A 23,084-nucleotide genomic window follows, 5' to 3' on the forward strand; every position below is an offset into this window, starting at 1 on the left:
ATTTTTGCAACTTTTCCAAACACACCCCATAATACGTATTTGGACACACGTTTCATAGTGATATACATGTGTTGAAGCAAGACAAAACTGCTTCTGTATTAACCTGTGCAAGTACGAAACGTAACACCAAACACATTATATTTGAGTGTGTTTTTCACAATTGATTGTCTACTCATGACAGTCGCTTGTCTTAGCAATGATAAATTATCGGTCTAGTGTAGTAATCGATTGTTGAAATTCTTCTTTTACACCGGATGTTAAAGACAATTGATTTGTCCATTGGAAATTTATTTTTAAAAGTAATTTAAAAATATTAATATGATTTTTTTTATTGTTGTTTAAATTTTTTATGTTTTTTACAAAAATAAATTTTAAATCTTAATCTGATTTTTATCTTTGTTTCTATTCCAATACTATAAATATACAAAATAATCTTAAAAGAAATCTTTTGATTAGGTGAAAATTTGGAAACATACCTGCATAAGCTAAATAAAAGTAAAACAAAAAATCATGTATCTTAAGAAATTTTATATCAGCTTCTTTTGTTGTTATCGTTATTTTAAAATGTATATTAAAAACTAATTTATCTTCTTTATTCATTTATAATTGTTAAAAAATATAAAAAATGATTTACTTTTACTCCCTACAAAGTACGTACGAACACTTCCGCGATTCAAAACACCTCACTAAAGTAAAAATTAAAGAATAATCAATTCCAAAAAAATACCATATTAACATTATTAAAATCCAGAAACATATTTAAACTATAAAATAGTTATAATATTAATATTTTATATATGCTCTATAATAACGTATATGTGCGCGTGTATCAAAAAAAGACAAATCATGATAATAAAAAAATCAAAATAAAAATAAATAAAAATTAAATGACTAATTTTTTAAAGCAATGATGATACAAAGGAACGTTATAACTCAATATGCATGTCATCATATTTATGCAAAACCTCTAGACAGTGGGCATGCATATATGAAGAGTGCGCTTAAGGCCCCTCCTATTTTGTCCAATAAATGAACCTCATGTATTTTGTCTTTCTCATTACATACTGGACTCACTGACTCTCTTGGGAAGATCATGGACATTGAAAAGAAACAAAACAAACACGGAACCGTAAATAACTTCTTTAATGGTGGGTTTGTATTAGCACTACAAACATATATAGAACACCACACAACCAAGACAAGGGAGGGAAAACTGATTAAGTTGCTGCAAACTCCACAATGGCACTATCCATAACAAATAAAAATCACTATCCTCTTCTAACTTGTCGCAAATCCTTCCTTCTTTCCTCAAGAAGAGAAAAAATACAGTTAAGAGACTCATTAAACCATTTTTAAAGATTACATGATGTAATTAAATATTTTAATAATAAGATGATGTAATTGAACTTAATAAATAAATTGAATGACTAAAATAGTAATTAAACATTAATTTTATAAGAAACATGAGTAAAAAATTAACTAATATGACATAAAAAATTAAAATAATAATTATTTTAAATTTTATTTTTTCTTATATCATAATTATTATAAGTATTAAGAGAGCACATTTTTCTATTTGATTAGTTCAACGTTTGTCAACATTTTTCATTACTTCCTATTTATTTTTCGAATCATACAATTATGTTGCTTTGAATTTTGAGTATATAAATATCTCTTACCAGCCTTCTCAAAATAATCGGTCAAGTTTTAAAACATTTTTTTTAGGAACTAAAGGTAGAATTTCACAGTAAAGATTTTAAAATGCAAAGTTTATACAAGTATAACGATTAAATAAATAGTGAAACTTGAAAAGAATATATGTTTGTCATTAGGATGCGATTGAAATTCATTAACTAGTTATCTATTGACTACTAGACTCCATCTTCAACCGCCGCTGAATCACTGCATCTGCATGGTTGGCTGCTTGTCGTTTCCTTTCACACACTCTCTACAGTAAACACCAAACCAATCTCACTACTTACGTAAATTTTCATCTAACCATTCACTAATTCACGTTTTCAAATTGCAATTTCGATTTGTCGATCGACCTGCAAATTGCGGTTCCCATTTGCCAAATTGCAAAGTTGCAGCCTCCCGTACAACTAGCTTCTTTTTATACTCTCTCTGTATTTAAATTATTAAACTTTTGTTTATCTCTTCTTCTCTACTCCTGTACAAACACCAACGCACAAAACTTTACAACATTTGCATGATCTGACTGACCAATCATCCTCTTCATCTCTCTTCGCACGCACAACAACAGAGACCGGACCCCACCTTCCCACAGCCACCATGGTCGAAACCAGACGCGGCGCCTCTTCTTCCAAGTGTTCTCTCTCTTCTCCTTCTGCGCCCAACACCAAACGATCCAAGGTACAAACTTTCCTCACCTTCTTCGCTACCCACCTCTCGTTTCGATGCGGATTCCGTTGTTCCTCATCTGGGTGTTCGATTTCAAGCTCAATTCGAGATGGGTAGGTCTTGAAATAGAAATTGATCGATTGTTTGTTTGTGGTGACGTAGGTGTCCAAGGATTCCTTTGTGGCGGCTCCGGTCAACAAATCTGGGGAACCGGAGCTACGGCCCTCTGATCTGCCAGATACGGCGTCGTTGAAGGCCGTGGATGTTTGTGACGCGGTGTTGCCCGATAAGTCTCCTTCTGAAGGCGAGGCTTTGGTGCCTCCACGGTGTGCAGGTGCGTGTTTTTATTTTTTTATGTGCACGCATGCGGTTTTTGCACTGGTTGGATTTATTAATGTGTGGAAACCTCAGGTGAAACTGCGGAGAAATCGAAGGTGGCTGGTCTTCCCCCAAGGAGCGTGAAGAAACGTGCTGCGAAATCGTGCCCCAAGACTGCGTGGGGAAAGCTCCTCTCTCAGTGTTCTAAGGAATGACACTGTTTTGCTTTTTACAGTTTGTTTTACCGTTGATTGAGTATTTTCTGGGAATGGGATGCATGGTCTAATCGGATCCTGGTTTTAGTTTTTATGAAGTCTAGGTTTTAAACTTTGGTTGCGTCGATATCAATGGAATCATGGAAAATTAGAGGCCAAAGCTGCTGAGGCCTTCGAAACGTTAATGTTGTTGGGTAAAGGCTGTTTCCAAGGTTTGAATCTATGGCCCGAGAGTGCAAAACAGCAAACTTTCTGTTGCCCCAAGGCTCGCTCACCTTCAAATTGATGATCTTAGTATTGACAGATAGCTAATGCTTTCTGCATGATGGGCTCTCTGAAATTCTTCGAGCTAACTAAATTTGCTAAAAGCATTCTTGGATAGTTGCCTTAATTGCAGTTACCCCTAGCCTGCCTTAAGTGCAGTATCTTTGGGCTGCCTAATTTCAGTATCGAGAGGTTGTGTTTAGTTCCACATCAATTAGTGATATAGTCAATATAATTCTTGTAAAAGGCTTTGACAATCTTCCCCTTACAAGCCAATTTGTTGGGTTAAGTTAACCCTAAGCGCAAATTATAAGGGGCATTGTTTGCATTGCCAAGTGCAGTGTAAATATAAGCTGACGTTAAGTGTTTTTTTTTTGTGGAAACCTGACATTAGTGTTTATTACACTCTACATTGGTATCCTTTCTTGTTTTGAATTTTTTTGTTGTGTTGTTTTCTAGAAGTGGAAATGGTGAGGAAGTGTACAAAAAAGTGTCGTATCTGAGAAGAATATACATTAAGCAAGTCATGCAGGTTAATTCCCCAGATATTTGTAACATCTTTGCTTGTTGACGTCTTGACAACTCACACACTACAGCACTTTACACGGTGACACTTCACTCAATGTTCTTTTTGGTTAGAATCCTCTACCGGTCAAAACTCTTCGTAAGTAGCCCCTTCTGAAACTTCGACAATTTGCTTCGACAGCTTCCAGGATCAATGATTGTCACCACAAATCAACATGAGATTTCCTAGCGTGTTTTGTCCTCATTCACATGTTTTCCAGGAAACTTCCCAGAAAGTCATGCATCACATAATTGCTCTAAGTCAAACACGCTTGATTGTGGAGCTCTTAAATGATAGGCTACCGAAAAATAGATGCATCTTGTGGGTATAGGTAGATACTAATTAATTCTTTTAAGTCATCCTCAATCGTACAGTTCTACATCTGCACAATCTTTGGATCCCTCTCATTCCGATGTGATTCGCCTGGAGTATTATATGCCCACCAGCTTTCATGGTGTTGTGGCATAATAAACACAAAACTTGGGAAGTTAGTGTGAGTTACCCTAAGTTGTGTTTGTTTTAACTTTTAAGGTATCAAAAAGGATTCCTCAAAAAGTGAACTTGGGAGTATCACATTTCCATGTTTGGTACAAGTCTTGAATAAATATTTTCTAGAGTTATTGATGCCTAGAATATAAAATGTTCATATTTCCCTCGCTTCTTATTCCCATGGTGAAAGTTGGGTATCTTAGAGTGGGAATGAAATTTATTTTCTACAAAAACTACCTATCCTCACTCCATTCTTCCTTCCTTTTTTTAAAAAAAAAAAAAAATTAAAATTAATTAAATGTCAACCGAACATGTTCATGTGAATAATATTTCTGGGCACAATATTCCTAAGAATACAATATTATACCTTGAAACGAATACCCCCTAAGTTATAAGATTGGAATCACAGGCCTAAGTTGTCCAAGTCTTTTACTCTTCAGTGGAATAAGATGATTAGTTGAATTAGTCACATCTGTTTGGAGCTTAGCTGTAATAATGCCAATCTATGTTGGAGAAGAAAACCTAGTGGGATAAGGATTTTTTTTTTGTTGTTGTTGTTGTATGTAAGAGAAGCAAATTGGTGAGAACTGATTAACAAAATTATGTGACACAACACAGCAGTCTCAACATCCTTTTAATTTGGGGTTAAATTTTATAACTTTGGTAAATTTGGATTTCTTATTGTGCATAGACAACAAGATAAAATCTCGTTTTATGCCATATAACATGTTGCATTCACTACCAGATTATAGGATACATCATCAATGGTGCACAGCAGCACATAAGATTTGGTGCCGCTCAATGAAAACAAATGTTATATTTGATTTTAGTAAAACAAAAAACATAATGATGTTTTGTAATAATGCTCTATTTGTCGGTGGCTTAAAATGGGGAGAAGAGAACTGTGAGCTGATTTATGCTTCTGTTTTCTTATTAACTCCTACATTTCTGATGGTATTGCTGTAGGTTTGGAATTAATCTTTTTGTTATTCATGCTTCTCCAGAATCCTCATGTGTGCATGACTGAACCTATCTTCACCGTTGGTCAAGGTCAACATTGTAATTTATGGCTTAAAGATCCCACCATTGGTAGTGTTTTGTGCAAGTTGAGCCACATAGAGGTAGTGTTTCCTCATAAATTTTTTGAAACTTAAAATGATCAGCTAAATAACTATAGGTCCATCTTATTTTAGCTTTGTTATAACTGAGAAATCATTTGCCAAGTAAAAAACAAATCTATTTTAGATGTTTTGTGAAAGATATTAATGAAAAGTGTTGGAAAAGCCACCTAAATTGCGGTCATTCTTAGATAGAGAGGGTGTGTTGAAAGTCCCACATGACGGGTAACCATGGGCAAAAGGGGGGACATGTTGAAGTCTCACATTGACTAAAGATAGTGCCGAGATAAATTATAAAAGTGGGGAACAATCCTCACCTTACAAGTAGGTTTTGTAGGGTTGAGTTAGGCTCAAATTCACTTTCTGACAAAAAGAATGAAATTTTATCCCAATATTGTAGATGCTTCCCAAAATATTCCCAACCGAAGAAAATTGCTGTTAAGAATTTCTGTTTTTTTAGATTATTGACCACAGTTATCATTTGAACTCTGCACAGCGTGGAAGTTCATCGGGTGCATTACTGGAAATCACAGGGAGCAAAGGTTCTATTCACGTTAATGGGAAGACTTATAGAAAGAATGCCTGTCTAATTTTAAGTGGAGGTGATGAGGTTGTCTTTGGTTCTTCTGCCAAGTATGCTTATGTATCCTTTATTTACATATGATTCCTTGGGAAGAATTTATCTGTTTTCGCATTTAGTTCTTGCTTCCTCCTTCCATCTTTCTTGGCATGCATCCGTGGTCACTTTAACGAGGATATTAGTTAGTAATATGCTTCATGTATTTACATTATAAACTACTATATTTTTTCAATTCTAAACTTTGTTCATTGATATATTATGGGTTCCTTAGCATGGAATTTAGATCTTTCAGCAGCTGACGAATAGTATCATTAGTACTGCTGATATAGCTTCTTCTGTGAGTATCTTGGAAGCCCAGAGTGCTCCAATAAATGGAATGCAAGTTGAAGCCAGATCTGGAGACCTTTCTGCTGTTGCTGAAGCATCTATATTGGCATCTTTATCTAATAATATTTGTAAAGAATTATCTCTCCTACCACCTGCTGCTAAAACTGGCAAGAATGTGCAGCAGAACACTGACATTTCATCACTACATTCTGGCTGCGGGGATGATATCACAGACAATGAAATGAGTGATACCACCAATAATGATGAACCAGCTGGAGATTTTTCTGCTGATAAAACTGTTCTTGGATCCTCTACCACTGTTAACGAAAATCCTAACCTTGGCTCAGCAGAAGTCGATACCAATATTGATGCAGATGTTGGGAAGATGACTACTGCTACATATGAGTTGAGGCCATTACTGCGCATGCTTACTGGATCATGTCCTGAATTTGATTTAAGTGGTAGCATTTCCAAGATATTGGAAGGGCAAAGGGAATTAAGAGAACTTCTTAAAGATGTTGATACCCCAACAGTATTGGCATCAACCAAGCGACTAGCATTTAAGGACAGTTTACAACAGAGAATTCTCAAAGCTGAGAAGATTGATGTCTCATTTGAAACTTTCCCATATTATCTAAGGTTCAAACAAGTACTTCTTATTAATTTATCTCTTGATTATGCTACCTGAACTATGCTACCTTGATTATGGTCACAAATAGCTACATTTATATTCTCTGTTGCAATATTGTTGGCTTGAATAGCTTGTAGTTACTGTTATGAGATAGATAAGAGATAATTTATAGCAACTTGATTATGATGTTTTGTATAATTGCAGTGATACAACAAAGAACGTTTTGATTGCTTCTACATTTATTCATTTGAAGTGCAAAGGCTTTGGAAAATATGCTTCAGACCTCCCATCAGTGTCTCCACGAATAGTGTTATCTGGTCCTGCAGGTAGTTCCATAATTCTTGTTTATGCTTCTACTTTCCCATTCTTGTAATAGACAAGTGATATAATTTTACATGATTCTTGTGTAGGTTCGGAAATATATCAGGAGACTTTGTCCAAGGCACTTGTGAAGCATTTTGGTGCCAGGCTACTAATTGTGGATTCTCTTTCACTGCCTGGTGTATGTTTTCTTAGATATTCTGCTTTTGTTACAATTATAGAGGTTTTGTAGAATTTTTCCTTACTAGTTCTTTGTTGCTTCAGATCTTTCTTGGCATAGTGACATTGTTTGCTTGCTTCTGTAGATTGTTTGTTGCTAAATTAGGATTTAGGATTAATATACACACAGTTGTTCTCATTGTGCAATTGGTTTTTCAGGGATCACCATCAAAGGAAGTTGATTCTGCCAAAGAAAGTTCTGGGGCTGAAAAACCATCTGTGTTTTCTAGGAAGAGAAATTTCCAGACTGCCATGTTACAGCATAAAAAACCAGCCTCTAGTGTTAATGCTGAAATTATTGGTGGACCCATGCTAATTTCTAGTGCATCATCGAAAGGCGCTACTCTTAGAAAGGGTATTCTGTTATGCCCTAAAAAATGAGCACCTATCTGCAATTTTACTTTCTATTTTCTTGTTATTTTATTTAATGTTAGGTAGCATTTTGAAGGCTTTCATGGCATGATGCTTGATTAATGTGCAGGTGATCGAGTAAAATTTATTGGTAGCTTTCCTTCGGCTGTCTCATCACTACCAAATTATATTTCAAGGTAACTTGTTGTGGCTGAATTATACTTCATCATAATATTTTTACAGTTTGAATAATATTTTGTAGTTTTTTTGTGTGTAGAATATACATGAAAGTTCTTTAAATATGGCTTTAAGAATCGTTGTGAATATTCTACAAAGAGTAATATGATTTAGTGACTGAAGTGTCCTCATTTGCAGAGTTTATAACTTTTGAAAAAAATAACTCTGGAGCCCTCTTGGTTCAGTTCAGATGTTTGGTTATATTATGATTTTTTTTTCAATTCTCCTGTGTATTTCATTGGGGCAGAACGCAATGATCTCTTCATTTACTTTCGGTTAAAATTGTTTGTGCCTTCTCTAGTGCATTGCTTGGCTGTTTCAAAGAAACTTCAATTTCTGTTATGTGGAGAGACTAGACAGCTTTGGTGTTTGTTTATTTATTTATTCTTTTTTTACATTTTTTAGTTACTTGTTTTGGTGGATATTTTATTCTCCCACTAATTGTTCTTTTCTTCTGTTCTTTATGATAACTCTTCTTTCTATTTCAAATCCATTAGTTTAATTTTTTTTTCTGGGAAATGGATTTTATTCTTCTTCTATATTGTGCAGGGGACCAAGTTATGGCTCCCGGGGCAAAGTTCTCCTAGCTTTTGAAGATAACGGGTCTTCAAAAATTGGGGTTAGGTTTGATAAATCAATTCCAGATGGAAATGATCTTGGTGGCCTTTGCGAAGATGACCATGGGTTCTTCTGTTCTGGTAATTCACTGTATTTGATTGAACTTTTGTTTCTTTAGCTGCATATTAGTACATTGTATGCTATAATTTTGGCACGAATAATCCTGATGATTTATAATGCAGCAAATCATTTACTACAAGTAGACGGCTCTGGAGGGGATGATCTTGACAAAGTTGCAATTAATGAAATCTTTGAGGTTGTCTCAGTTCTATACTTGTCCAAAAGTTGTCTCTATTCCTAAAGAAATATTTAACACCCTTCTCTGTTATAGGTTGCCTCTAATCAGAGTAAAAGTGGTGCACTCGTGTTGTTCATTAAAGATATAGGGAAGGCAATGATTGGCAACTACGAAATTTTAAAAAGTAAATTTGAAAGCTTGCCACCAAATGTTGTGGTAGTTGGTTCTCACACCCAGTTGGATAATCAAAAGGAGAAGGTACTGTTTCATTATTATAATTTGTTAGGTAGCATTTGGTTGTAGTTATCTCATTATTAGAGAAAGTTTTGTATTTGATGACTGCAATTTTATGCTTACAGGCTCAACCTGGCAGTCTTCTGTTTACCAAGTTTGGAAGCAATCAGACAGCACTACTTGATCTTGCTTTTCCGGTACAAGAATCATATCTGTTGCTCTTCATACTTTGATTTATATTAGGAAAAACCCAAGTCTCACATTGGCTAGAGATAAGGAAAAGATAGAATATGTAAGTTGGGGGCAACCCTCACCCTGTGAGTTAGCTTTTGGAGTTGAGTTAGCTCAAGCCCACATTCTAAGATGGTATCAGAATCTATCCTAGATCCATTCAAAGGGTCATCTATCATGTTATCCACACACCAAACCCAAAAGTGTTGGACGTGATGAGGTGTATTGGGAAAAACCCAAGTCTCACATTGGTTAAAGATAAAGAAAAAGTAGAATATGTAAGTGGGGGGGGGGGGGGGGGGCAACCCTCACTCCACGAGCTAGCTTTTCAAATTGAGTTAGGCCCAAACCCACATTCTAAGAATTTAAAGCATGGTAAAGTTCTAGCATGGAAGTTCCAGTGCTTTTCTTTGCCTGTACCTTTTTTTTTGGCTGAATTGGATATCTGAATATTTGTTAATACCATTATATGCATCATAGCTTGGTTTATTTCTGGTTCAATCAATTATCAATCTACTACAATTTGGTCCTTTTGTCCTCTGTTTAGGATAACTTTAGTAGACTGCATGATAGAAGCAAAGAAACCTCAAAAGTTATGAAGCAACTTAATCGCCTTTTTCCAAACAAAGTGACCATACAGTTGCCTCAGGTATCGTGTTATATTAATTTGATTTTGCAATTTATAATGTTGCTAACTTGCTATTTACAATTCATATATCTGTTTCGGTTCCAAACTTGTACAGGACGAGGCTTTACTCTCTGACTGGAAGCAGCAGTTAGATCGTGACATTGAAACTATGAAAGCTCAGTCCAATGTTGTCAGCATTCGCTTAGTGAGTCTGGCAACATCTCTTTGATAATATTCAATGCTTTATCTTGCTGCACTTTTTGTGTATATTTTCAGTTTTTGTGATTGTTCTTGGATGAGAATAGTTGTGCCTTTGGAGCATGTGACATCACATGCATTTGATTTGTGGTTATTTCGCCACTGGGTTTAACAAATTGTCTTTTTAAAGATTGTTCATGTGGGTAAAGTTCTTTTCTGTTTCTTGGTTTTCAAAGCTGCCCATCCTGGCCTCCATAATCAATTGTTGTTTGGTTCATATTCATAGTCCCTTTCTACTAGGGCCTGTTACTGCTATCATATATGTGATGTTCTATTTAAACAATAAAAAAGCTACTTATGCACATTTTTTGACAAAATGCTCCATTCTTTCATGCACATTTTTGTCTAACATTTGATGAGATTCTTCTATTGATTCAGGTTCTCAACAGAATTGGATTGGATTGCCCTGACCTTGAGACTCTCTGCATCAAAGACCACACCCTAACGACTGAGAGTCAGTTCCTTTTTGTTTAATGTTTTAAATGATTTGTCCTGCTAATTATGGGATCTCAAGCTTTGCTGTAATATTACTGATGATATTCTGTCAACCTAGGTGTGGAGAAGATCATTGGATGGGCTTTAAGTTACCATTTTATGCATTCATCTGAAGCTTCAATCAGAGATTCTAAGCTTGTAATATCTGCAGAAAGGTTGTCCTCAGAACAAATATAGCAAACTTATCTTCCCTTTATTATTAATTTTAACACTACTTTTGTTGGTGCAGCATTAAGTATGGACATAAAATTCTACAGGGCATTCAAAATGAGAACAAGAACATGAAAAAATCACTTAAGGTAATTTAACAAAAGCTATTTGACATGTTTTAAAAATTTAGAGCTAATACCTTTGTATATACTAATCATAATCCAAATCTTGATAAGATAATGAAATATGGTAATCAATCCTAATGAGATGATGAGGAAAATAAGGAAGTTACTCCTAGAGGTTAATCTAAGATTAAGATATTTTTGTATATTCTAACACAAGTATTCAGCATGCTGGTTTCTCTGGTTTATTTACACTGGAATGGTTTGAATTGAATTGTTTGCCCAGGACGTGGTTACTGAGAATGAATTTGAGAAAAAACTACTTACTGATGTTATTCCACCGACTGATATTGGGGTCACATTTGACGATATTGGAGCTTTAGAAAATGTTAAGGAAACCTTGAAGGAATTGGTCATGCTTCCTCTTCAAAGGCCTGAATTGTTTGGCAAAGGACAGCTGGCCAAGGTGAAAAATATTTTCATTTTAGTTGTTTAAATGACTTGTGAAAGACATTGTTAAGTAGATCATGCCATGCGTGTAGCACCTAATTGTAATTACTTTGGGTATAGCCTTGCAAGGGAATATTGCTTTTTGGCCCCCCTGGCACAGGAAAAACAATGCTTGCAAAGGCTGTGGCAACTGAAGCTGGAGCAAATTTTATTAACATTTCAATGTCCAGCATTACATCCAAGGTATTAGTTGCAAATTTAAACTGTTTTGCTCTACTCTGTATTTTCCTTTCATTCATTAAGTGACAGGATATTGTTTTTTTGTTGCAGTGGTTTGGTGAAGGAGAAAAATATGTCAAAGCAGTCTTTTCTCTGGCCAGCAAAATTGCTCCAAGTGTTATTTTTGTTGATGAGGTTGGTATATAACATATATCTTCCTTTTTTTTCTTGGTTTTAAATATTCTAAATTTCTTTACATTTTGACCGTTTTATAATATCCATTTGTGTTGTCGGATCAGTCAATAATTTTTTGTTTTGTCATTCTCACTATTTAAAGGGTGGTTTTATGCTCGTGTAAGTTGTAACTTGTGGGCTTGTGGCTGTTGACATGTCATGCTAATGCAGCATATCAACTCAGCATGACGAAGATGTAATAGCTGTGGATGCTCAATGGTTTAGATGATGTATATATGACCCTATTTTTGCAATTTCCCTTCATTTGACTGCTTTCTTTGTTTGGCTTTTGAAGGGGCAGCTTGCTGTATAATATATCTTGGTAGAAATACCAATGTAAACTCCTTAACATGAACATGCAACTTGGATTGTTGCTGGTGTAATTAACATACCTGATTGGTTGAGGCTCGTGATTATGGGGAAAAAATTCCCCCACTCTTTGAAGTTCCAACTGTTTTCTATACAATTCACTAATTTCACAATGTCCCAGATTTAGGTGGAGTTTCCTTGGCCTTCCAAATATATGTATTAACCACTGCAAAGACTAGATTTTACATAACAGTTTCTACTTTTCTCATATATCTTACATAAACTGTTAACCATTATGATAAGCAGCTAAGCACTTGGGGAACCCACCCTTAAAAGATAGTTGTTCAGGGAGGAGAACCAAGCACTTAAATACTCCACCAAGCACTTGGGGAATCCCATACTACTCGATATGGGGATTAGGTGCCCCATAATACCCAAGTCCCTATCAACTTATTTAAAGATCCAATTGATAACAATGAGAACACAAATGCAAATTGATACGATTTTGCCAATGGAGCCAGAGTTTTCATGTCTTCGAGGAAGAAATTAAGAAAATCACTTCAGGCAAACCATTGATGGGTTGGTTGAGAGGATATATATGACAATCAAATGCAGAGAAACTGGGTAAAGCAATCCGCAGAAGGCATTCATGGCTTGCAATGAGATAGGGAAAATAATAGAAGGCTTTGGAGTGGTAAATTAGGTTTAGCATTTGTTAATACATTGTGGGCTAAAAGAAGGGCTTAGCTGCTTAGGGAATTGTGAAGCTGATGGAGGCAATGGTACATCTAACAGTGTTTGTTATAAATTGGGTTAAAAGAGCTGGTGGGTTGTGATTTGAAATAAATTCTGAATAGTGAAGCTGATTTTTTTGCTGAATACCATAGACATGTAGTTTGTGATTGTTATCTACAAAGGTGCTTGTTTAAATCAGCTCCAAATTTTCAATTTTCCAGCACTATCTACTGAAAAGCTTAAATGAGCATTCAGAATCTAGTGTTTTTCTTTGGTAGCTTCTACAGATATTCTTGCTTTCAATTATCTGTGTTTGATTTGTTTTGTGACATTGGTGGCAGGTTGATAGTATGTTAGGAAGACGTGAAAATCCTGGTGAACATGAGGCTATGCGTAAAATGAAGAATGAATTCATGGTTAATTGGGATGGTTTGAGAACAAAAGATAAAGAGCGTATACTTGTTCTTGCTGCTACAAATAGACCTTTTGATCTTGATGAGGCTGTTATTAGGAGACTTCCACGAAGGTAAACTCGTTATGTTTGATGTTAACTTCTTTTATTTCGTGTTTTACAAATGAGATCTATGCTAATTCGTGTTCTTTGTTGAAAAATATTGTAGATTGATGGTTAATTTGCCAGATGCTCCAAATAGAGGAAAAATTGTCAGAGTTATTTTAGCAAAAGAAGATTTGGCACCTGATGTTGATTTTGAAGCAATAGCAAATATGACTGATGGATATTCAGGAAGTGACCTAAAGGTTGTATTTCTATATATCTTTTACTTCAATTCTTGATCACTGGGGAAGATGACATGAAATACTCATTGACTCATTGTTATCTTTTGACTGCAGAATCTCTGTGTCACAGCAGCTCAATGTCCAATAAGACAGATCTTGGAGAAGGAAAAGAAGGTTAGTGATATGTTTGTATGAGGGTATATCTAGTGAGAAGTGAGAGGAGTTGCTATTGGTTATACAACCATATATGGATGATTAAGATTTATTTTTCTTAAATCTAATATTGACTGTTGACTTTGGTTATACAGTCAAGATTAGTTCTTTTCACACATACATTGGGGGGGGGGGGGGGGGGGGGGGGAGGATTTGCTTACGTTTACTCATTTTTTAAGAGGAGTATTTAGGAAAGCTACATCTTGAGTGTATTTTAAGAAAACCAAAGGTATACTTGCATAATAGTTCTGAGCTTGGCAATCTCTTGCTCACTTTGACATGAAATGTATTTCAGGAGAGAAGCTTAGCATTGGCTGAGAACCAACCTTTACCTCAGTTGTGTAGTAGTACTGACGTTCGTCCCTTAAAGATGGAGGATTTTAGATATGCACATGAGCAGGTATATTAATTCTATTTCATTATCCATGGATTTTCTGTATAATTTATTCTCTTTGGAATAGTGGCTGAGCCATTGCATAGCACAACGATAAGATTGCTGCCTTGTGACCTGACTGGTCTAGGTTTAAGTCTTGGAAACATTTTCGGGTCAATAGGGCAAGGTTGCCTATATATAACATGTGACTCTGCTTTAACCCCACGGCAGAGGGAGCCTCATTCACTGTTCCACATCTTTTTATCCTAGAAGAAGCAAGGTGACTATTACACATGTACACTACAAAAAACTGCTGAATATAATAAATAAAAACAATATCTGTCAAGTACAATAAATAAAATTAACCTAAAGTAATAACAACTTGAAGGATAATATCACAGCCTCATAAGGTCACTTGAAATTAGAAACTATTGAGTAACAATAAATTGACTCAAAACAAGACAAAGCTAAATTAAAAATCTAATCCTCTTACTACTTTTTCTCCCTAATGTAGTCATTCGCATTGTCATCTAGTGACGTATATCCTTCATTCTTCTCCTTTCACATGGACTAAAAATATATGTTGGACATTATCCGTGTCCCGATATTCGTGTCAGAGTCGGTGCTTCATAGCAAGCCACATGCATTGGGGGATGATGTTGGCTAGTTCATCTGTTATCATTGATTGTAAGCACATCTTTTTTCTTTTGACGTTGTTGAACAACTTCAGATTCTTAACATTAACTGTTTCTTGCCTTATCGATTTCTTAAAAAATTTAAGACATAGCTGGTTCTTTGTCACCATTAATTGGTTGACTCACTCGAATAAGAGGAGCTAACTTTGTATAAATCACACCAAAATGAATGATAAGTAACAAATAGAGTGATTGCATGCTTTTCCAATTCCTTCTTGTTTGTTAAGTGCCTCAACAAGCCCAAGGTATTTAAATGACTCTAGCTAAAGAATAAAGCCAACAAGAGCGATTCCCCTTTGAATTGTCTTCTTTATCAAAGGAAGCTTTTCACTGTCTGCAAGGATTAAGTGTATGGAGTATGGACTATGGAATGGACTGCACAAGGAACCGACTAATGATGTATTTTACCATCCAACATTTACTGACTAAAACATAGTTGCTTCCATCATTATGATACCTTGAAATTTTTTTCCTCCTTCAATCTTCTCCAGAAGAGAATCAAGCAGCACAAACTGTTTTTTGCCAGTCTTCACGAGTTTAGATCCATCAATCCATAATTGCTTAAAAATATTGTTCCAATGGGAGAGTTTACCAAGAAATTGATCAAACATCTTTCCTTCCCATCAGTCCATATATCTAACATAAGGGAGCAGCATTATTTTTCCCACTAATCCTTCTACAAATTTAGAGTACTCCAACTCCTTGTTGAGAATTGGAACTTGATACAGGGATCTTTTCGAGTTAGGGGGAACTCCATAGAAAATTAGGAAGAGGAAGGGAAATAGGAATCTAAACTGAATTCATTCATTTTCTACTTTTTATAGAACAATACAAGGGATATATAGCTGCATGATGCGATAACGGAATCCTAGCAAACTCAATTCTAGAAACTACCTCTCATAATTAAAAGACACTATTAATACTCTATTGGGCCTAACATAAGAATTGGGTCACAACAGAACTCTTATGACGTAATATCTTGTAGCTTTTGCAAATTTGACCAAAGCTTCCAACAGTTGTAAACTTTTCTTCAAAGCTCTTCAATTTGATAATATTTAATGGTATGGTAACCAAGATATATATTGACGGACCCTAGCTCTTTCTCATTTGTTGCATGCCTTTCTTATGTTAGTTTCCCTTAACCTCCGTTTTCCTTCTAGGACCGTTGCTGGTTTTCTAAGAAACAAATTCATTGGCTTTTTCTGGGCAACATTTGTACACCCCCCCCCCCCCCCCCTCCTTTACAATACCATTAGGTGCTTTAATTTCCGTTAGTTCCCCTTCAGTTTAACCACATCCCGACTTTTCAAGGTTGAGATCCGTCACAACTGGAATCTCTACGCAATTTGCTTCTTTTTCTTGCTCACTCACATATGTTCACAAATCACAACCCCTCTCTAACTGGTGCAAGTTGCAACATTACTTATCTTCCCCATTAGTAGTTGTTTGGCTTCTGCTTTCGTAATCCCTCTTTAATTTTTTCCACAATTTTAATTGTACACAATAGTTTTCATGTCATTTTCTTCCATTAGTGTCAATGTTGGACTCTGGATCTGTCTTGCCACCAGTCCCAGAACTCTGATTATCAACACCTTGATTTGCCATTATTCTAGAATCACTGGGTGCAAACAGAAAAGTGAGTCACTGGGAGCAAATAAAAAAAATGAGGGAGAGAGTGAACAAAAACAAATAGAATCACATAGACACAGTAAATAATGGAAAACATGAAGGAAAAAAATGGAAACAGAAAGGTTGAGAAGAACAGGCAGGAACAAAGAAAACAAGGAAGAGAAGGAACTCAGAAACAAGGAAACACATGAAGGCACAAGTGGTCAGAGAGGTTGCTAAGAAATCAATGACAGAGAAAAATTTGATGGGTTGTTTGCCATAGATGGAACTCAAACTCTGGATTATGGATATTGTTGTTTGGTTTTTTGTAGTGCACAAATTGTGGTATAGGTTGTTCCAGTTCCTTTAAAATACAGTGAATGGTTGGGATGCTTAAGTGTGTGTGTGTTTGCAATACATTCATTAAGAAAATCTAAACCTTTTCACCATTGCATAATTCAAAACGTACAATTCCAATGATACCTGGGAGTTAATTTCATGATAGTCCATTTTATGGCTAGCAAAGGTAATGTATAATGTTTCTTATGTATACTTTTATGCAGGTTTGTGCTAGTGTGTCATCGGAGTCAACAAATATGAGTGAACTACTCCAATGGAACGACCTTTACGGAGAAGGTGGATCAAGAAAAATGAGATCTTTGAGCTATTTCATGTAAAGCTTCCTGTATAGCATTTATTGGTTAGGCAATTCTTCTATCACCTAAATGGTGTGTGTAACAAGGTCAGAAGTGACCAATTGATGTGAAAATCCCATCATTGGCAATGCCTTTATTGTGTCGTGGGTTTTCCCTTTTTCCCCTCCCTCCAACCCTCACCATCCCCTGCTCTACCTCCAATTTTTTTCAAAGTATAATTTGTTTGACAATTTCACTGAGATAAAGCTTAATTTTAGGTCCCCTTCTGATCCACCTCTTTTCCTCTCCCATTACTTTTTCTCCCCATACCGGGCTTTCGGCTTGTAAATACCCAGTTAGTTTTTAAAAACAAGTCTGATTTTTTCTAATTCCATAAACAAATCCTACGACCTTGTATTTTGATTTGCAGTGTAAAAACCCCTTCGGGATAAAGAAGTGTATAACTGGAAATTATATGCACACTTTTCTGCACATCCATCATGGAAAGTGAATATGCTGTCTTTGTTCAGTCTGATTTTAAATTACCTTGATCATTGCTTTTCTATTGTCTTCTGGAAATGGAAAGCCTAGTTATACTTGATTGAGTTCATGGTCGAATATCCTGCTCCTCTTATTAGACATGGTCATTTTCCCGCAGTGGGTCTGTTCTGTCTGTCCATGAAATTGTCATTGATGATTGTGAAATACTATGTTTTTAAGTCAGTTTGATTCTGTCTCGTTTATGACTGGATTCCTCTGCTTGCTGTTTATGTCCACATGATGTTTCTAAACTTGAATTTCGGCAAGATGGTATTTGTGTTGAAATATGTGCTAAGGCAGATTCTATATCAACAATTAATGTTTGTAGTGAATTCATCATTAATGTTGTTGCCTTTGATTATGTTCTTAAGAGGCTTTTTGAGTCTACTTTAGTACTTTACTGCTTTGTGAGGTGCGTGGAATTTAGATTGCCCATCTGTGTGTGGAATCAGATTCGCTTGGGCTGAGGTTAAGCATTCTGTCTATGATGGATTGATTGGATTCTGATTAGTGATTTCCATGTGTTATGAAGTGATTTCCATGTGTTATGATGTGATTTCCATATTGTGTCCAAGTAAGAAAAATGTTAGAAAGTAGAAACACACTCTTTTGAATTTTTTAATATAGTTTCTTTCTCATTGGTTAAAATTGATAGAAAATGGGTTTCATATTATATTTAATTTGTTCTCTTTCGTATCCCTTTATGACGTACAATTTTTTTCTTTCCTAATTATGTGCTTTTTAATAAATTTTAATCAATTAAAAAAAGTGTTTGAAAAAGAGTGTTAAAGAAAATAGTTTTATTTGATTATGTTGATGTTTGAACACATTTGTTATACATGTATAATATTAATTATTGATTTTTAATTAATTATTGAGATCTATTTTGCATTTCTTAATGAGTGGACAAAATTAATATGCCTCTAAATTGAAATACTAAACAAAATCGATACCTCTCTAAGTGAAATTAATTACTAAGTACATGCATGGAAAAGTCTTTTTTTTAATTAAAAAAACTAGGAAAGGCTTTAAATAAATAGAATTAAAATCTCAAAATGGCTTTTAAAAAATAATATAATTTTAAATTAGAATACGAAATAGTATTTAAGAATCCCTTCAAAATTTTAATTTCAGAACCGAGTTTAATACATTTTGAAGAAAAAAAAAGTTGAGGGAGTAGTGTCATTAATTTGCAAATAAGGTAGTGCAACATTAACTTGAAGACAAAGTTGTACTCTCTAACACAAAAACAACTTTGGTTCTACTTTAAGCAGCCAAGTATCCACTATTACACAAAACACATTTTACGTCACCTTTACTACATCATTTCGATAGTTTACAAAATTGATGTAGTAAACTGTGTTGTGGTATTTTCATAATTAAATGCAACTTTATAATATTGATAGTTTACAAAATGATGAAGAAAACAATTTTTTATTTTAGTTCAAATTTGATCTAATGTTAAAACTATGATTTTCTTTCTTATACTAATTTAAACTCTCACTTGCCTCCTATCTTAACTCTCCACAAACCATAATTTTTCTCTTGATCCTGCCATTACCACCACGACCATGTCGTCACTATGAACTCAAATCCACCACTTCCACCTCGCCTCCACGACAAACCCATACCACTACCACAAACACAAACCCCCTATCTCCATTCTTTACTTTCTCGTTTTCTCTTGAAATATCTTGAATCTTGCATCCACAATCACAAACACGATCAAGTCACCTCAATCAATGTTGTTGTCATCATCATCAAACTTTCATTGTCATGCCACCACAACTTCACCACCATGGCACTAGAAAGTACCTTCTCATTCTCACCACTATTTCATTCTTCGTTCACTTTATCTCACTTCTTTCTCTATGGATGACTTTGTGTCAACCAAAGTTGGTGTTTTATGTTGCTCAGTTATTATATTAGAGTAACTGGTTTTTTTAACTCACTACTTGAGCTTGATTTCATCTATTTTATTATGTGATTGCAATCTTTATTATTGAAACTTTGTGTTACTATATCTATGCCTAAGTATTCTTTATTTTAAAACCTAATTGGTGTTGTTAATCTAAGTTTGTTGTATTTTAAAGCACTTTTAATTCTAGTTCTCATTATGAGTGAATATAGATGCTTTGGTTTGGTGTACTTTCATTTGTGGTTTGCTGCAATTTATATGAGATAATGATTTTTGAATTTAAAACCTTTATGGTTTAATGCTTGGAGTTAGTTTCGGTTGCTTCCAATTTAGGAATGTTATATTACTTTCAGGCTTGCTCTATGATTGCTTTTCAAATTTTATGTCAGTCAAGTATAATGTTATTTGTGTATGTTTTTCAATGCATGATTTAATAGGAAAATGACATGTAACTATTGGTACTTAATATAGAAATTGTTGGTTGAGAAAAAAAGGAGATCAACTGGATTGATTTGATATGTTAAAATTTATGAAAATGCCATTTTCTGCTAATTAAGATTTGAAATGGTGCTTAAAAGTTCCTATTTTTGTATAATGCCTAATGTTTTGCTTATTTTTTTAGTATCGTACCTGGTGTTGAAATATTAATGTGGTGTTAGGGTTTTTTTTGTCATACATGTAGGGATTGTAACTAAAAAGAAAGAATGGACTTGTCATGTAGGAGGTGGAAGTAAGTAAGACACACTAGACAAGAAATGAAGGTTCGGCTAGTGGTTAGAAATGGAGGCTTAAGGGTTAAAAGAGAAGGAAGGGAAGAGGTTGTGGGTTCAAATCCCCATCATTGACATTGACATTATTAATTTTCTCACTCATATTGACCATAATTGAATCTTTTGTTTTTTTTTCCTGCAATAATGCACTTTGATGACCTCTATCTCTTTATTTCCTATGTTCTAGTGCTTTAGCTACAAAGGGCATACAGCAACTTGAACTTTCCTAGTAATCACCAAAAGACTTAGTATTAGCATTGACACTTTCCACCAATTTTGCTTTATGTTTTTGTGTTGCTTTCCAAGGTTCCTCCTTATAATATCAGAATTATTCAAGTCATAATCTTTCTTAAGTGCATCATCATCTACATGAAAATCTTTGTCGCTAGTCATACCATTCTCACCCTCTGACACCATCACTCTACTACTATTTGATTTCAATTTTGCAATGGATAGGTATGTTAAATCTCTTTTTGTTTCTTATCAAGAGCTTTGACTGTGATAATTTTTAAGTTATTTATATTTTGTCAAGTAGGATAAGCGACAAGATCATGTGTTAAATCAATTGCTTGAATCGTCGTTCGGATCAAAGGTTCAGAGAAGGAAACACTTGTTCATAGTATAGGCTATGTTGTGGGTTTTTTTTTTTTATGTTGTTGTATGTTTGTCATTTTATAATAAAGCTTTGTATTTGACTTGGTATTGTGCATTTGGAGACTCTTTTTCTATTGTGTATTGGTAATAATGAAGTTGTTTCTATTGTGCCTAGTGAGCTTTTAACTTTCAATCTAAATCTGATAGCATATAGGTCATTGTGTATAAAAAGATAACATACATAATTATAAATATAACATATGAGACAATGAATACAAAATAAAATACAATTTTTCTTCTTTAAAAGATTACATTCTACACCGATTATTAATAAAACTGGTGCAATAAGAGAAATTTTCAACACCAATTATGTTAATAACCAATATAGAAAGTGACTAGACTCATTAAAAATGTCTTATTTCCTATATCAAGTTCAAGAGAAATTAATGTTAAATGTGTGGATTCTACGTCAATTTGAAATTAATGTTAAATATGTCTACCGTTAACATTGTGTCAAATAACATTAATTCTGAAATGTGCATTGTTTATTGTAGTAGTGACAAAAAGAGGAAGATAAGATGTATGTGCTATCACTTTAGAGCATAAGCTGGTGATATGTATTTACTGTTGTAGTAAATGTTATCTAAAGCACTATCTCCCGGTTGCATGAAGAAATTCAGAAACATAGACAAACACAAAGCTATTAAAGCTCTCACAACAATCGCTCACAAGATCTCACCAACTAATTTATGAAAGGGCCTATAAATACATAAGACTTTTCTATAAAGATATAATCTTTGCTAAACAAGTGCCTAATCTTTCGAAGAAGATAGTTGTAGGGTTCTGGACTAGACACTAAGTGTAACTATCCATTTGTTAGGACGCTACTAACTAGTTAGTGAACTTTTTATTCTTACTTTAAGTGTGTGTTATATGTAGTGTATGAAGAGGTTTGTTGACAATAATACTTGAGAGTTTTGTTTGGAGAGACAACTAAAATACTAATTGAGTAAAGTAAAAAATATGATATTGATAGCTTAAAAATATTTATTAGTATTATTTTTTTTAAATGATGAAAAGGTTAACGAAAAATTAATTTGTCTTATCAATCTCTTTTTTGATAAAGTTAAGATTTAGAATTAGTTTTAGGACGATCCCAATATAGAAAATATATAACCCCACTATAAATTAAAGAAAAAACAAAAGAATTTACTAAAAAAATATATATTTTTTACTAGACATTTAGGATTTTTAAAATCATGAAGTTATAGTTTTTTTTTTTTTGTTATTTTAACATGTATCTTTTAGAAAAATAAAATTTCTAACAATGATTTTGGTATAACAAAAAAAACATTTAATGTTTAAAGTTTTATAAATTGTTTAATATTTTTTTACTCCCAGATTCATCTTAACCCAGTAAGCCAAAAGCTTATCTCGCTCATGGTACTGTGATGTCGTTAAATCAAAAGATTTTTGTGAGAATTAAACATAAGATTTCTGACTAAATAAATTGTTTAATTTTCCAGAACATGCAAACCTAAGATATCTAACAACTATGTCAATCCATTGGCTTAAAAAATGTTTATTATTCTTATTCATTAAATAGGATGTAAATCTTAATTTTTTTCAGGCGTAACAGTATATTTAATCGCCTTGAGCATTCTTCCTCTTTTTTTTAAGGCTTTGAACATTCTTCTGGTAACAGTAGATTAATTTTTTCAAAGTGTAAATACTGCTAAAATATCCTTAAAAAAAAGATTACTAGAATAAATTGTATATCTCGTAATAAAGTATTTTGTCAATACATAATCATAAATTAAATTATCATAAATTGCTTAAAAAATAAACTATTTACTAATGATTGTGTTTGACTTAATTGGTGTAAATTTATTTTCATTCCTGATCACGTTATTTAATTATAACATTAACTTAATCATTTCATTTATTTAATTATAACATTAATTTAATCATTTCATTTCTAACTATAAGATGATTTTCAAAAATTTATTTATTTTTTATAAGATTATTTAAAAAAATTCAGATGTATTAATTATTTTTTTTACATATCTTTATTTAATTATTC

The 23,084-nt window shown here is 33.9% G+C and overlaps 1 protein-coding gene across 4 annotated transcripts; it reads left to right on the forward strand.

Annotated features, from left to right (window-relative positions):
* Positions 1-1,826: 1,826 nt before the first annotated feature.
* Positions 1,827-17,708, forward strand: LOC100800938 (uncharacterized). 4 transcript variants are annotated; one of them, XM_006575049.4, is made up of 28 exons: positions 1,837-1,953; positions 2,264-2,373; positions 2,524-2,695; positions 2,773-2,888; positions 5,217-5,333; positions 5,827-5,973; positions 6,194-6,876; positions 7,073-7,194; positions 7,279-7,370; positions 7,568-7,763; positions 7,890-7,956; positions 8,546-8,694; positions 8,797-8,870; positions 8,946-9,110; positions 9,212-9,283; positions 9,865-9,966; positions 10,061-10,150; positions 10,582-10,657; positions 10,757-10,853; positions 10,928-10,997; positions 11,257-11,436; positions 11,541-11,663; positions 11,751-11,834; positions 13,259-13,443; positions 13,538-13,676; positions 13,770-13,829; positions 14,164-14,268; positions 17,108-17,708. In XM_006575049.4, the coding sequence occupies exons 2-28, from the start codon at positions 2,293-2,295 to the stop codon at positions 17,219-17,221; spliced, it is 3,678 nt and encodes a 1,225-aa protein (XP_006575112.1). In that variant the 5' UTR covers positions 1,837-1,953; positions 2,264-2,292; the 3' UTR covers positions 17,222-17,708. The 4 variants fall into 4 exon arrangements, with proteins under 4 accessions (XP_014622913.1, XP_006575112.1, XP_006575113.1 ...); XM_014767427.3 differs by having other exon boundaries at positions 1,827-2,373; XM_006575050.4 differs by lacking the exons at positions 1,837-1,953; positions 2,264-2,373 and having other exon boundaries at positions 2,662-2,695; positions 2,773-3,690.
* Positions 17,709-23,084: the final 5,376 nt, after the last annotated feature.

Source organism: Glycine max, chromosome 2 (genome assembly GCF_000004515.6).
Source record: "Glycine max cultivar Williams 82 chromosome 2, Glycine_max_v4.0, whole genome shotgun sequence".
In the NCBI taxonomy this organism is placed as follows: Eukaryota; Viridiplantae; Streptophyta; class Magnoliopsida; order Fabales; family Fabaceae; genus Glycine; species Glycine max.

Coding starts and splice junctions, on each gene's coding strand:
- LOC100800938 (XM_014767427.3), top strand. CDS start 2,293: ATGGTCGAAACCAGACGCGGCGCCTCTTCTTCCAAGTGTTCTCTCTCT. Junction 8,695..8,796: donor CCATGGGTTCTTCTGTTCTG/GTAATTCACTGT, acceptor TTTATAATGCAG/CAAATCATTTACTACAAGTA. Junction 10,151..10,581: donor ATGTTGTCAGCATTCGCTTA/GTGAGTCTGGCA, acceptor CTATTGATTCAG/GTTCTCAACAGAATTGGATT.